General features: G+C 45.0%; 1 protein-coding gene across 1 annotated transcript in view; it reads right to left on the bottom strand.

The window, feature by feature from the left end:
• Positions 1 to 15,794, bottom strand: part of ADGRV1 (adhesion G protein-coupled receptor V1) — a 1,000,765-nt gene that overhangs the window by 458,096 nt on the left and 526,875 nt on the right. The window contains exons 74-78 of the mRNA XM_063964002.1: positions 9,757 to 9,892; positions 6,145 to 6,980; positions 5,433 to 5,550; positions 2,246 to 2,417; positions 139 to 381 (exon numbers count right to left, since the gene is read on the bottom strand). Coding sequence (XP_063820072.1) covers positions 139 to 381; positions 2,246 to 2,417; positions 5,433 to 5,550; positions 6,145 to 6,980; positions 9,757 to 9,892 — 1,505 coding nt within the window. The remainder of the gene's footprint in view (positions 1 to 138; positions 382 to 2,245; positions 2,418 to 5,432; positions 5,551 to 6,144; positions 6,981 to 9,756; positions 9,893 to 15,794) is intronic.

Raw genomic sequence — 15,794 nt, 5'->3', positions numbered from 1 at the left:
CATTGTGGTGCATATGCATGCGCAGTTTAGACCTGATCACCCGCTGTGCGAAAACGCAGCCTAGCGATCAGGTCTGAATTACCCCCCATGTCATTCAGATTACAGGATATTAAATGGGAAGATCCACCTGCAACTTACCAATATCAGATATCCAACAGAAATGGATTGGGATGTGTTAGGCTGCCTGGAAATTTGCAGGCTGATTAAAGTTGACTTCTTGAGAGCAACGGCCACTCTGGATCCCACAGCGAAAAAAATCAGGCCACGAGGGGAGTCACTTTCAAGAATGATTATTTTGGCAAATCGAGCGCTGCCATTTATCAATGCGCCAGCACTCACATTATACAGCTCAATGAAGAAGTAGGTTTCAATTTCAGGCACCTGTGACAGAAAACATATAGTGATTATTAAAAATAAAACTACATAAACACAGAATTGATGCTAGGGTATACAAATAATCTTTTTACAGTAAAAATAGCCTCTTATTTTAATGCAATGATTTTATTTATTTTTGCATTGTTTGAAAAAACTAAATTCAGCAAGTTTATACATTTCCCCAACTTCACTAAACAACAGAAGATATAGCAGCATATTTATAATAAAAATCAGAGATATCAGCTGCCATTACATATTTTCCATCACAGAAGTAGCCTCAACTGGTTTCTATAGTTATTAAGGGGCTAATTCAGTAAGGATAGCAAATTCTGCTAATTAGCAGAATTTTCTATCCTTTTCCTAGCAAGCTGGGGGGGCGCCCATCGCTGGTCAAGGCCGTCCAGCATGCTGACCGGAGCCTCCCCCCTCCAACAAGCAGAAATTGCGAGTGATCGCAATTTCTGCTTGTTAGCAGAAATACTGGAAGACTCCTGCCGACGCAGCTTAGCTGCGCCCGCAGGAGACCCACCGCCTTCTCCCTGATTACGGCGGCTGCGTATGATGTCACACAGCCTCCGTGATCACACCCCCATTAGGCCGACTCCGCCCCTGTTCACGCCACACCGCCCCCGCAATGCTCCGTCTCCTCCCTGGAAACAGAGCGTTGCCCACCCCCCCTGCCCCGCGACTGCCTCTGCCTGATTGACAGGCAGAGGCGATCGCATTTTCTGTGCCCCCCCAGCAGAAACTGCGGGTGCATGCACAGGGGCGATCGTAAAAATTCAGTTGGATTGCAATTTGCGATCCAACCTGAATTAGCCCCTAAATGCCGAATTCACCAAGCGTTCCAGAGCTTGGCACTGTTAACTAATGGCGATGTTTCTTATTGGCTACAGATTGCAGAGTTTGCCGAAGAAGGGATCCATAAGATTCCTCCCTGGTTATGGCTGCTTGCACATGCGTAATCTGAAGTTTGGGCGTGTCACGGGCATGTCAATGCACACGGCCATGTTCGCAGACGCACAACCACAAGTATAGGCTATAGATGTGTCCTCATACATCTTTCCTGGTGTGAGTGAGTTGACAGGTCCCGTGCAACTCCGCTAGCATCGGACGCCTTTTTTGCCAAAAAATGCATCTTATTCACATTGCCATGTGAATAGAACACACAAGCAGCTTACGGTGATTAAAATTATATGCAGCATGCCTGTATTCTGTGAGGGACCGCACATATATCTGCATACAAAATGGTATGTTACAGCATTTTCTAGTATGTGTCCTATTTGCATCATATTGTGAATAAAACACATTTTGACAGAAAAAGTTGCACAAAAAGATGCTTGGTGCTACTGTGTCATGCCACAGCATGGCATGACTAGAAGGGCTTATTAACGTGCATGTGGACACATCTGTACCTTGGTGTTTCCATGGTGTGACCAATGGTGGCGTATTGGTGGTGCACCAATCAGTATGGCAGCATGTACAGACCACTAAAAGTGTGCATCTCAGTCCTTGCCCATTTGATTGCATGGATGAACACAAGAGAAGAAGGTTCTAGTGGCATTTACACAAACTCGCAGATGCACGACCGTCAATAGATGCTGCTGCTGCATGCGCTTTTGTGTTACTAAACTTACTATCCAGTGACATTTTATGACTGTTTTGTTCCCAGCTGTGACGTGCAATGGCATATTACACAGTATATAAATAAACATTAATAAAGAACATTATTGTATGTTTCCAATATCATACGGTACATTGCAAAAGTCACCAAATAAAGGTGCTAACCATCCCTTACTAACACTTCCAGGAACACAAGCTGAACATTTGCTGCCACAAAATTAGCCTGACACAGTTTCTCAGCACTGACCTTGTCGTCTTTTATTTCCACAGTAATTAGGCATTGTGTTTGGCCGGCAGTGCAGATGGTATATCCTGATACCACCTGCAGTTCATTAACCAAGCTTACTTCATCCTTATGAAGTTCAACTAAAGTTTTATTAAAGGTCGCACGCCAATAGATTTTCACATCTTCAAATGCCCTACAGTAAAGAAGTAAAAATATAACCAACTGGATTGCAAACAGACAATTGTGTGTATCTTGTGTGACAGAAACAAAGAAGTAAAATAAAAAACAAACTTAATAAAAATCTAAACTCAATAAAAATAAACCAGCAATTTGGGGCTTTTGATACTGCATACCTAAATACTGACTAGGTGGTATTTTATTTGGATGCTACTGTGACACACATGGAAAATACTTTAAGTAAATAAATTATATTAACAAAAGGATATGAATGCAAATTATGGTTATCGCACGATGAAGGATAATTCCACCAAAAACATTTCTTGTGCTTGGAATTTGGGGGGTCATTCCGAGTTGTTCGCTCGGTAATTTTTTTCGCATCGCAGCGATTTTCCGCTTAGTGCGCATGCGCAATGTCCGCAGTGCGACTGCGCCAAGTAAATTTGCTATGCAGTTAGGAATTTTACTCACGGCTTTTTCTTCGTTCTGGTGATCGTAGTGTGATTGACAGGAAGTGGGTGTTACTGGGCGGAAACTGGCCGTTTTATGGGTGTGTGCGGAAAAACGCTACCGTTTCTGGGAAAAACGCGGGAGTGGCTGGAGAAACGGAGGAGTGTCTGGGCGAACGCTGGGTGTGTTTATGACGTCAAACCAGGAACGACAAGCACTGAACTGATCGCAGATGCCGAGTAAGGTTGAAGCTACTCAGAAACTGCTAAGAGGTGTGTAATCGCAATTTTGAGAATCTTTCGTTTGCAATTTTAAGATGCTAAGATTCACTCCCAGTAGGCGGCGGCTTAGCGTGTGTAAAGCTGCTAAAAACAGCTTGCGAGCGAACAACTCGGAAATTCTCACTGAGTTGCACTCCCCTAACCATGCAATGCAGATGAATGTGAAGCTCTGTGGAGGTGTAAGTTCCATAACACACATACACCACACATACTAGGATCACAAAAATCCTGTGGGTACTACTGTATGTGTGCTATAGCACCTCCAATATTTGTGCTGCTCGCAGTCTTTGCATAACATTTTTAATTCCCTTGGTTTTTGGACTTATTGGAGTCTATTCTTCATTGAAAGCCATGCAGCCCCCAATAATTAAGTATCCAACTCGCAGTGGGGGATACTTACCATTGGAGAAATTCAGCATTACTCCAGTGCAGCTGTCCCCACGATGTGTAACACTGCTACTTTTGTAGCAACGTTACTTACCCGTCCCCATCGCTGGCTTCTGCACTAGTATGACCTGAGGTTACGTTTGTGCATTGATGCTGGTCACACAGTGAGCAGGTGGCGGAGGGAACCCTCTTTGTATCCCCGGAACACCTTCCCATAGGAAAGAGTGGGGCTCCGAGAGCATCAAAATGAAGATGGATTTTGTTCTAGCAAGCAAACTTTGAAAACATAAAGTTTTTGGAATTTGCTATTAGGTGGTCCTATCAAATTCCTGCTGAACAGGCCTTTACATAAATAAAATATGCAGAAATTAGCATTTTTCCGCAAGTGTAACGGGCCATCTAGTGATTATGAATAGGCCCCTGAGAGTGAAAACTGGAGCATTCAGAAGATACCCACGCAAACACTGGGAAGACATAAAGGGCCTGATCCATAGGTGGACACAAACTATATGCAAACTCGATTTAAGTGTAGTTGAATTATTATTTGCTACTGCACATGCACAAAATATTCTGGAATCCCTTCGGCACATGCGTTATCCTGAGTGAACTCACAAATGGAGGCACACGTGTCAGAAATGTTTCGGCAAAGCAATGTGTGTTCCTAGACGGCGTCTAGTAGCTGGCCTGAAGGGAGCGCAAAAAAATCTGCCATGTGCGCATGTGATGGGAGTTTAGCAGGCACCTCAACACAAGCAGGCTGCATTTTCAGAGGCAAAGTCACTTCTAGAGAGGCCATGCTCAGGCGCAAGTGTCGATGGTGCACCGATGGTGGCCTGGGTATGACCACTGGTGATGATACTGTATGCAGGGATGAAGAACATGTGTGTATGAGGGCTTGCACATTCCGGGGCACATTAGTGCACAATGGGAAGCTACAATTTTGCATATTATCATACCTGGGACTCCGGCAACAGACGTTTATGAACCAGATCCAAAAACTCCACACAAACAGGGCCCTAGCTAGAACTGAACCAAAGACCCCATTGAGTTGAGAGAACATTGCTAATCTTTGTATAATACTCGTAGTATACTTGTGTTTTCAATTGGATTTAGCCTGAGCTGCCATTTTTGATGTGGATGTGATGTGATATTACTGACTAAATTCGCAAAGTGAAAATTTATATTTTCAGTTGACTTTAGCAAAAATGTCTTGTTAGGACACAGAGTCTGATCAGAGCTCCTCCTGGTGAACAGCTGGATACAGAGTGAAGCCTGAAACTATCGCTTTGCTTCTTATGTCTTATGCACATGCGCATCTGTAGGGTTGCCCATACAGCAATGAAAATCTGGCCCTGGTAATCCCTAATAAGGGATAAAGACTGCTGAAGAACAGCCAAATATAAATGCCTGGTTAGTATTCCTGACTGTAAGCCAAATAGTCTGTTTTCAAAATGTATTGCCTCACCTCCCCCACCACCACCACAAAAAAAGTTTAGATAGACATGTACTATGTGATACATAAAGTACAAAATGGCCGAAGTGCTGCTAAAATCCATTTGGTGGTGATGCTGTGCTCCTCGATTTGTGCAGGTGTGCATAGGATTTCCTTCAAGCATATGTCCATACAGCGTAAGGTGGTGGCCTATTCAAAGCAGCAGCCCTTTCCATAGGCTGATACAGGCTGCTGGGCACAGCGGGGCCATTTGTAGTAGGTACAGATTAGGTGCATTGCGGATCAGTGAACAAATGACATATAATCTTATAGTACCAGATAACTCACATTAAATTAAGGGGCAGAAAAGTGCACATACGTTCCACTCTGCAAAGTAAATTCATTTTTACACCATCTCAGAGCTTCAAACACATAACAGTAACACATGTAATATAGGAAGACCATGTGGGTTTCCCCTGACCTGTTTGCTTGTCTTGACACTATAAGCTGAGCAGTTCTATGCGTTGAGTCTTCATCAAGCACCAGGCTATCCTGTGACTCCATGGTAAATCCCAATATGCCGTTCTGAATATCATTTCCTACAATGTAATGCAGGTCTGTCAGCTGACAATTAACATCTTTTATATACAAAAATTTCATTGCATTACTGGTACAAGTCTTGAGAATTGAACTGGCAAGAAGATCTGACCGACACCAGACTGTCAATGTCAATGAATAAGAGAAGGTGGTGAGACGCCTGTGGTGTTATAGCATCTAGCAGACATATGCGATGCTCCAAGGCTGCACATATCACACACTGTGCACTACAGAAGACCATCTGGCAGGTACATTACATACATACATCACTACTTGTTAAATGACAACTGTTCCACCTCTGCTTATGCCTCAGCATAGACAATCACAGAATGGGGAATATAAAAAAGAGGGCGCTGGTCTGACTCTGGAATCTTTGTAAATGTGTGCAATAATGCAATATTATTAAAATACGGAAAACAGTTGCAACATTCAGCTTTGATCCTAGCTTACTGTTTATCTGCATTCACTTAAATATGACCCGTGTTCTAAGAAATCTATTTCAATCTCAACAAACATATTATTAGATAACATTTTAAAGTCTCTCTTAAAACATGAGTACTAAAAAGTATTACAACAAAAAAATGCAAAAATACTACCTTGAATAATAATGGTAGAAAATGATGAAAATCCACTCTCATCTCTGCCATCTATTATCTCAGCCCCTCCTTCAGGGTCTTTGAGAAAGACATAGAACATCTCCAGACCTTCAGGTTCCTCGTCATCTATGATCTTGAATGACACTACTGTTTCGCTTTCCTCGTCCAGCAACGTAATGAGAATATCCTGCTCTTCAAAGTCCAGGCCTTCAATAGCCCATGTAATATTTCTGGACCCATGACTATGCTGGAAGGGTAGGCCCTGTAAGCCAGTTTTAGCCTTTCGCTCTCCAAAAGTTGCAAGTGTGACGTGGACAATCCCACTGGAACCTTGGGTCCGCCTGACATGAATGGTTACTGTCTTTAGAGCACCGTTGTTGGAATCTTCATCTACATACATTATTGCAGGTCCAATACTTAAGACTCCATTTGTGAAATCATTTGCTAATATTGTTATAGCTGAAAGACTAAAATCTAAATGTAATCGAGGTTTCTCATGGTAGATGTCAATACTTTCCACAGATGTTAGGTTAAGGTAAAATAGTTCATCTAGTTCGTAAATTTTATCATCAATTATTGAAACTTTTATTACTGAACTTGTCTGATGTTTCTCAAATATCAGTTCTCCATTATAAATGGGCACAAAATCTTCTTTTTCTTTGGCACTTCCTGAAATGGTCTGAAAAGTGAGTTTTGTGTTGTTGCCATGGAAACCAAACAAGCGTTGAACATGCAGCGTCACTGTCCGACTGTCTTCCTGCACTATAACGTACTTGGAAGTGGGTGCAAACCGGAAAATTCCCATTGGTTCAAATTCTGCAAAAGTAAATCCTGGTCTGCAGGACAGAGAATAGAATCACATTTTAGACCATGAATCAGGTGATTAGAGAGTTGCTAACTTTGTTTAAATGCCCAGTATGCATAATTAACAAGAATTGATTAAGTCATAATGATGTTAATTCCTTCTAAATGTTAGGTACCACTTAGGGAAGTCATTGCTGGCGACAGTGAGGCTATCGCAGCCAGTCTGAGTTATGTCCATTATTCCACAGATGCTCATGTATGTGCATGTGCTAATAGAGCTGGCCTCTGGAGATGTTTGATCAATATCAAGTCGCCAGAGCCCATAATTGGTTCATAAATGACTTGTCATTTTCCTTTGTGCTGTACACTTTATTTAATGTGTGAATTCAATTAAATGTAATTGCTGTGACTGATTACATATTCTCTGTAAAGCAGGATCTATACAAGTCACTGTCAATAAGTAAACAAGAAACAGTAGTGGCATCCTGTGTATGGTCACATGGCTTCTGACAGACATCGATCAGGATACGGACAGATCTAGCAGAAAACATCTCTGTCGTTACTACATACAGTGGGAACCTACCAATGCCTTAAAGGACTTTTTTTTTCTACTCTTCCATTTGGCATGTTGTGTAATTAAACAGTACAGCACAAGTAATTACTGTACTTATTAATACAGCCATTCAGAGTACAGTATATGGAGGATATGGATATTATCGTGTCACCTACTGTCTCTCTCACATGCCCTAGATGGTATCACTGCACTAAATTGAATTTATTAATCAGGTGGTCACTATATATTGTCAAAGTGTAAACTGGAAGCAATATTCCTTGATTTTACATGGGGTCATACAGTACACTTGTAGTGCCCATTCTTGTCACACTTCAAGGGCAAGTATGCACTGTTAAGAAAGAAGATTACGTGAATGTAAAATTTACCAAGCTCCGGAATACATCACTTGGCCCCAGCAACCTTTGGGCTACATTTTGCAAACACTACTAGAGAGGCATCTGTAGGAATCATCCCCAGCACTCCCCACTAGCGCATGGGTGGTCTGCTGACGTAGTGCTTAGAGCTCCCGAAGTAGTAACGAAGGGATCACAAATGCAATTCATTCATTTACTACTTAAACACCGCCGAAATCATGTCCTACAGGTGTTTTTTAATAAATGTTGGCAAATCATAATATCTTATTGCTATGAATAGTGGCAATTAGAAGTTATAACTATCAGGTCTCAGACCCATAAATAATAAATATGCCCTTATATCACCAACCAGGAGTTCTTTGGCACAGGATAAAACACTGCTACTCTCTATATGGGTTCGGTATGCTTTACTGCCATTCGGGATCCCAGCGGTCAGGTGGCCGATGCCAGGATCCCAGCAGGCAGAATGCGGGCAGGTGGTGGCATGGACCACCACCCAAGTGGGAATACCAGACCTCGGTCGGGATTCCGACCGACGGCATTCCACCGGCTGTCGGTATTCCGGCGTCGGTATCCTGAACGCTGGGATCCTGACAGCTGGTAAATTAACCGCATCCTCTCTACTGTATATAGAACCCTATCCAGTGGGCAGCTCTGTGCTGTCCTAGGACAATGGAAATAAACAAAGCTGCCTTGTGACATACATACACAGCACAAAGAAAAGCAGAAAGACATGCATTTAGCACTGCAGCAAAGCATAACACGGGAAATAGTGTTGTTAAAAAATAGGATAAAAGAAAACAATTACTTGAATAAGGCTCCCTTAAATAGAACTAATGCTGCCACCCTGTGATGTATTGATATTATCACAGAAAAATAATAAAAAAATAAAAAAAGCGGGCACAATAGAGACACACTAATCTTCTGATCATAAAATTGTATATATAAATGTAGGGGATGTAGTTATGTGACCGGTGGTCACAATACCTCCACCTGCATCCCGAACCCTGAAAATCCAGACAGTCGGCATGGCGACTAAAAGGGACTATTCCCACTGGTGGGTGTCCACGACACCCATATAGTGGGAATAGAACCTGTGGCGAGTGTAGCATGCCACCGAGCCCGCAAGGGGCTTCTTTGCGTTCACCCTCCCCCCTAGCCGTCATTCTGCGGCCGGAAACCCAGCCCCAACCCAACTGTAGACCCCACTGCACCCACAATTTTTTGGTTTCATTGGAGCAAAGCACGTTACATCAATAAAATAATCTGATTAAAGTAGAGCTTGCTTTTTTTTTTTCATCCTCATCCACTGGATTGACATTTAGAGTTGCTGGACTCAGGCCTCAGCCCATTGCATCATTAACACCATCAGCTGGGACAGAATAAAGCAGCACATGTTCCTGGTCAGAAGGGGCATCACATTACTGGAGCTGACGCTCACATCCCATAGTGTGACACGTTAATCAGAAACACCCGTGACATCAGTCTCTTATGGCTGATGGCTTTAATGATGTGATTGACCAGAGAATGTTTGAGCTCTACATGTGGAATGCAAAACAGCTACATTCTGATAGTGGTTCTAGGCATAGAATCATGTTATTAGTCCTGTGCAGAAGAAACACATATAGGTAAAAGAAAAAAAAAAAAAAAAGTACCTCTTAATACGCTAACTATTGCATAAAAATAGTGACAGATTCTAAACCAGTACCACAGACAATGTATCATCAAACCTTGGAGAGCAATAAAATACCAACCAATCAGCGCTTGTTATTTTCCAAACACAGCCCGTAAAATGACAGTTGGAAACTGGTTGTTACTTTATCTCTCTCCGATGTTTGATTCATCTCCCCATAATACACATACAGAACACGTTGCTCTTACTTCAGCTGAGCTCCACTGGTCACACTGCTGTTTAGGCCAATAATCTGCAAAGCGAAACCTTCTGGCCCGTTAGAATTTGCCTCCAAGTGCAGTGGGATTGATTTCCTGTATTCTCCATGGGCAAAGACAACAGCACCTGGCCAGGAATGAAAGTCAATAAAGTCAGGCAGAACACAATACAGGGATTATCTCATCCACTGTCTGATCTTCCTGATGTGAGCCTGAGTCTGTATACTGCACGATCCATTCATTAATCATCTTCAGGACATTGAAGGCGCTCGATAAATGAATCTCATCAATAGTTTGAAATGAACTGGTTGTACTATCTCCATGACAAGGAAGAAATCACAGGACATTTGTTTTTGTGTGCTGGTTTGCTAGCACCAACATTAGCTTTACTGCAGTACAATAAATTCAGTAAGAATTACAATGAAGCTATATAAATAGTGCGATTATATAAAAGATGCTAAATTGGGGGATAGGATTCTGAAGTGAGAAGTGGAGGGAGATGATTCCACAGCAGACATATGAATAGGAGTGAGGACACATGAGAGGATCGGTATGATGCGCATTTTTTGACTCTCTACTATGCTCTAGAAATCACGGCAGCTTCTTTTTCTTTTACTGCCTTATCTCCCTCCTTCCCTTTACTTCAAAACTACTGACTACTTCTACTATAATACCCCTGGTTCTACAGGAGCCAGTGCCGCAAGGTGGACAAGCTGACAACATGAAGGGAATGCACTGATTGCACATGCGCAGTAGAGGCTGAGAGAAGCAGAGGAGTGGAGCAAGAGAGCTGGGGACGAAACGCGTCAAAGGACTTACGTACCTGGTAGTGGTGGCCACCCTCGTAATACCTTTCTGCCTGGTGAACAGAAGGACTACCTGATGTTTGTCTCCTCCTGATATATGGACTTTTATTGACTATTGGAGACACAGGACAAAGAAGACTCCGCTCCTGCAGCTGCTAAGACAACCTAGGACCCGGAGGGTGTTCTCTACGGCAGCGGGGTCAACAGAGTCACCTAACCTGGATGGTAGGATAGGTGCAGTGCTAAGCGGCAGGTATTGCATACCATATAAGTGACTAGCCTAGTTGGACTGCCTAACACATGGGCATATATCTCACTTGAGTAAGTCCACTTACATCTATGCCTGGGACTTGTGGTTCCACAAAATGGTATATCTAATATCACCAAAACAGTTTCAGATTGGTCTATGGGAAATGCTACGTTACAGCGATTTCCGGGAAAACAATGTAATGTAAAATTCCGTAAGCAGATAGAGGCAAAGTCTCTTACTGAATTTAGGCATGCTGCATATCATTTTAATCAGCCGAATCTGCTTGTACGTCCTATTCACATAGTGATGCGTATAAGACCCCCGACATTAGCAGAGCTGCCCAGATACTATCGACTCACTCACGTCTGGCATCTCACTGTGCTTGCACAGTGCTAACATGCCATACAAATGAACGTGCCTTTTGTGCCTTATGGGTTTTCTTCGCCAAACCAAAACCAGTATGAACCATTCATTTACATATAGTAGGGTATTGGCCGTGTTGTGTTTATCATTTAGTAAGCAGTACACACGAAATCACAAGTCTCCCAGGGGGTGGGATTGTGGGTGGGGGAGGCTGCCTATTAAAGCAATGGGTAGGCCTGGGAAGAAGTACAGTAATCTCAGTCTCATAACGATGAGACTTTTGTAATTTGAAAAGCCACACTTGTATTGTATATCTGTGTGTTGCTTTTACAGCTTTTGTTTTCTTTAACTCCAGAAGAAGTATGGATAGCATGTATTCGTTCCTTAGCTCTACGTCCCCTCAATTTACGCGCCAGCAAGCGCCCCGCTCTGTTACCAAGCCTATAATATTGTTGATTGAGCCGCTGCAAATTGCGGTGAACTGCAGTCAGGGCGAATTTGTTCACCCTTTCACGGGCAGCAAGAAGTTGCTTAAAGAGGGATTTATTATCAGGGCTAATCTTATGCACAGATTTCAGTTGGGCAGCCTCTCTCTCAGCCGAGGCATATCTATTTCTATACTCACGTTTAAGTCTGGCCGCTATCTGGATTGCAGAACCTCTAACCACGGCCTTCAAGGAACACCAATGGGTGAAAACGGATGTATCGGTGGGGCTGTTAGTAGCTAGATATAAATCTAATGATTGCTGAATAGCCTTGTGAGCCTCCGGGCGGGCAAGAAGAAACCGACCTAGCCTCCAGGGGCCATGAGGGACCACCCTCTTACTTATGTCCCAAACTACAACAAGTGGCGAGTGATCTGACCAGGACATAGGCAATATATCCACTCTACTTATAGCCGCCAACGTCCACTTATCGGCTAATGCAAAATCTATTCTAGAGTATGAGCTATGCACGTGGGAATAGAAAGTGTAATCTCTCTCTGCAGGATGTTTGGCTCTCCATACATCATATAACTCATATTCAGCTAGCAATTTACCAAATTTGCCTGAGGGATCCTGGGTCGGACTGCTACGAAGGGTTCGGGTTGGGCGGGAACGATCCAGAACGGGATCCAGTACCATATTGAAGTCTCCAAGGATCAATAGGGCTCCCCTAGTATGCTCCTGGAGAATTCTACAAAAGGATCTAAGGAATGAGATTTGTTTAGTATTGGGGGCGTAACAAGAGACCAAAGTGGTCTCCACATTATCAAGCTGACCCACTAAAATGAGATATCTCCCATCTGGATCTTCATATTTAGAGGACAGAACGAACGGGCAGTGTTGTGCGATAAGAAGAGCTACGCCGGCTTTCTTGGTGGGTCCATTCGCAGTATAGCAAATAGGGTAACGTGGGTTAGTAAAGAGAGGGGGATTTCGACTCTGAAAGTGGGTCTCCTGTACTGCTACCACATGCGCCTTAAGCTTATGAAAGTAATTCAAAGCTACTCTTCTATTTTGGGGAGAATTAAGTCCTTTAGCATTAATAGAGACTATATTAACCATATTCAGCCTCCAGCAGAGCTAATGACTTCGCTAACCAATTTTTACGCAGACACTGATTGACCTGAGGGGGGGGGGGGGGGGGGAACACATCAGAAAACATGAGGGAAGACATAAAAAAATTAATAATACAAACAAAACTAAATTGATCTCTCTTGAGATCACGACCAGTCGCCATAACGTGGCGGCTGTGTAGGCTAAGGGGGGGGGGGGGGTTAGTGGCATATCTCCCACCCGCCGCCATACTTTGATACCAGCAACTAAAAAAAACATTAAAAAAAACATTAGAACATCCTGATAGTATGAGTGCAGAGAAAAGTACGCTCGTACAAACAAAACGGTAAGAACAGATAAGGTGGAACATATATGTTCCAACATGTGGGCAGACCATAGAAATCAAACATTCAAGGCAGTCCAGTAACTCTCACATCCTATTAGACTTTTAAACCATCTCAAGAGACCACCCGAAAAGAGAACCGCTATGTCCGGGGAGGCGCCAGGCACATCGCACAAACAAAAAGAAAAACAAGGCCACTGGCCTAGCAGAATCTGTAATCGGTAAAACATTTTCCGAAACCTGGGCATATCGCCCACACTATTCAGCGCCCCCCCGACACACTACGGCCCCCAGTCAGGGGCAAGGATAACACTGACATAGTAACCACCACATCAAGAGAGTCACTGGAGTCATAACAGTAGGAACATAGTATCTATGGAAACAGTCCGACCCAGAGCAGGGATCCTCACTTCACCGAGGACCAGTCCTGCTGAAGTCGACGGGGGGAGGAGTCTGCAGTGGGATCCGCAATGTTCCATGATCTCAACAATTTCGTTCCTTCATCTACGGAGGAGATAGAGACAGTGGAGCCATCTCGGGGAATCAGCAGCTTGGTAGGGAAACCCCAACGATATGGGATATCAGCCTTTCTGAGGGCCACAGTGATCGGGTGAAATGACCGTCTTTTGTAGAGGGTGGCAGCAGACAAGTCACCGAAGAGTTGAAGCCCTTGAAGGGCCGAGGATGTGCCAGACGACGGTCTAGACGCTTTCAGTAATGCCTCTTTAACGTGGAAGTAGTGCAGTTTCATTAAGACATCTCTAGGGGCATCTCCTGGGGCCGCTCTGGCCTTCAGCAACCGGTGTATCCGATCAATAAGGAAGTCTGCCGATGGAGACTTAGGTAACAGAGCTGTAAATAGGGCCACGGCATAATCGTGCAGACTGCTGTTTGACACCGATTCGGGGACTCCACGCAATTTAAGGTTGCTACGACGTGACCTGTCCTCCAGATCCGTGACTTTGTCCCGCAAAAGCTTCACTTCCGCCTCTAATGCATCATGAGAGTCCAATAGACCGTTATGAGACCCCACGACCTCCTCCATTTTAGTTTCTAAATGGTCAGTGCGGCCACCCAGGTCGTCTATAGATTGTTGGCAAGCTGTTAATGTGGTACGGAACTCAGCTGCTACCTCCTCCTTAAATCGAGACAGAAGTAGCTTCATAGTGCCCACTGTGAGGGCATCTCCATCTCCCACCGTGTCCAGACTTGCAGCTGGTCCGGATGTGGAAAGGGGCACTTCCAATGGGGGAGGAGCCTGAGGGACTGCTCCTTTTGTAGAGGACCCTACATCTTTAGAGCCAGACATTTTCGGGGACGACTTGAAAAATGACAGCTGTTGTGCAGGCTTCGTCGGTTTGTTGCGTCTTGTAGGCATATTAAGGCCCCGAGGAAGAAAGCTCAGCGGTTTCAAACACAAAGGATGAAAAGATCTGACGGCTCCACTGTCACAGGGACTATTAAGACATCACGCAGATAATGGCAGGGGTAGGAGAAACCTCTTATGTTACATTGGCATGAGCAGGGCTGACATAGCTATGAGGCTAGCCTTCCTCTTTATACACAAATGAAACACTGGGGAGCTTCGGCCTCCGCACCTCAAGCGCTCCAGGGCGACTCAGGTTGGTACAGCAGGTTATACGGGATCTGTGCCCTCTAAGGGCTGCTATACCTTGAGGAGAATTAATTCCCGGTATCCTCAGGTACTGGTATAGGGGTGCCGCCCTTCCACAGGGAAAGGTATCAGACAGGGGAAGAACGTGTCGATAGTGCTGGGGTCTGGGTCTGCCAAGTTAGACCCTACGGCCATGCAATTGTGGGCCTCTACCCTCAACCCCCGTGTCAAACGCGGCTTGGCTGAAGGCCGTGCCAACCTCTCTATCCGCCCAGAGGGACACCCACAGCCATGGGTGAACTCTCAGCGGGGCAGGGATGCCACAGGCCCTCCAAGTGCCCAAAGTGTGAGCCGGAAGGGGGGAGGGGAGGGGGAGTCTACGTCTTCCACTTGGGCTGCTCTCACCTCAGAACGCAGGGTCAGACTGGTAGTGGGTCCCGAGTATACAGGAGGGCACCCGCAGCAAGAGCTGGTGATCCTCCGGCTGGCAGGAAGGGGGTTGCTGACGAGTCTATGGTCCGTCCGCCGCCGCACCTCACGGGTGCTCAGGAAGCCGCTGGAGATGGTGCAGTCGCCTCTCCGAAATCAGAGCCGCCAGCCGCATCCAGCCGGGGGCCGGCGGACGTCTCCCTCGCGCTGCCGTCGGATCTCCTCACGTCCCCAGCACTCAAGATGGCCGCCGCCCAGGCTCCGGAGCGCGTCGTCCAGCCACCCTCCGGTCCCGGAGTATCTCCGTCGGGTAAGAAGGAGCACTGGGTAGGGTTGAGTGGTGTCTCAGAAGGGGCAGAGTCGCGGCGGGTACTTCTGACGTCCCGGGAGGGAAGTTCACACGGCCGGGGGTATTTTCAGAAATTGAGGCCCCGGCTTCAGAGCAAGGAGCAGGCCGCAGTCCGCGGGAGCCAGGAAACCGGCTCCCCGACTCCGCAGCACCAACTCCCTGCTTGCACAAGACGGTGACCTGATCCCTCAGTGTAATTATAGGATTGGGAAGGCTATTTTAGTGCAATTAAACTCCCAGGTCCCTGGGAGCTCATATACATGCAACTTGTTCAGTCAGCCTCCAGGCCACGCCCCCCAGCTTTTGTTTTCTAATTTTGATTTTATATGTGTGTGC

Source organism: Pseudophryne corroboree, chromosome 1 (assembly GCF_028390025.1).
Source record: "Pseudophryne corroboree isolate aPseCor3 chromosome 1, aPseCor3.hap2, whole genome shotgun sequence".
In the NCBI taxonomy this organism is placed as follows: domain Eukaryota; kingdom Metazoa; phylum Chordata; class Amphibia; order Anura; family Myobatrachidae; genus Pseudophryne; species Pseudophryne corroboree.
The sequence above is the reverse complement of the archived record's forward strand: the minus strand, read 5'-3'. Positions and strand labels throughout refer to the sequence as shown.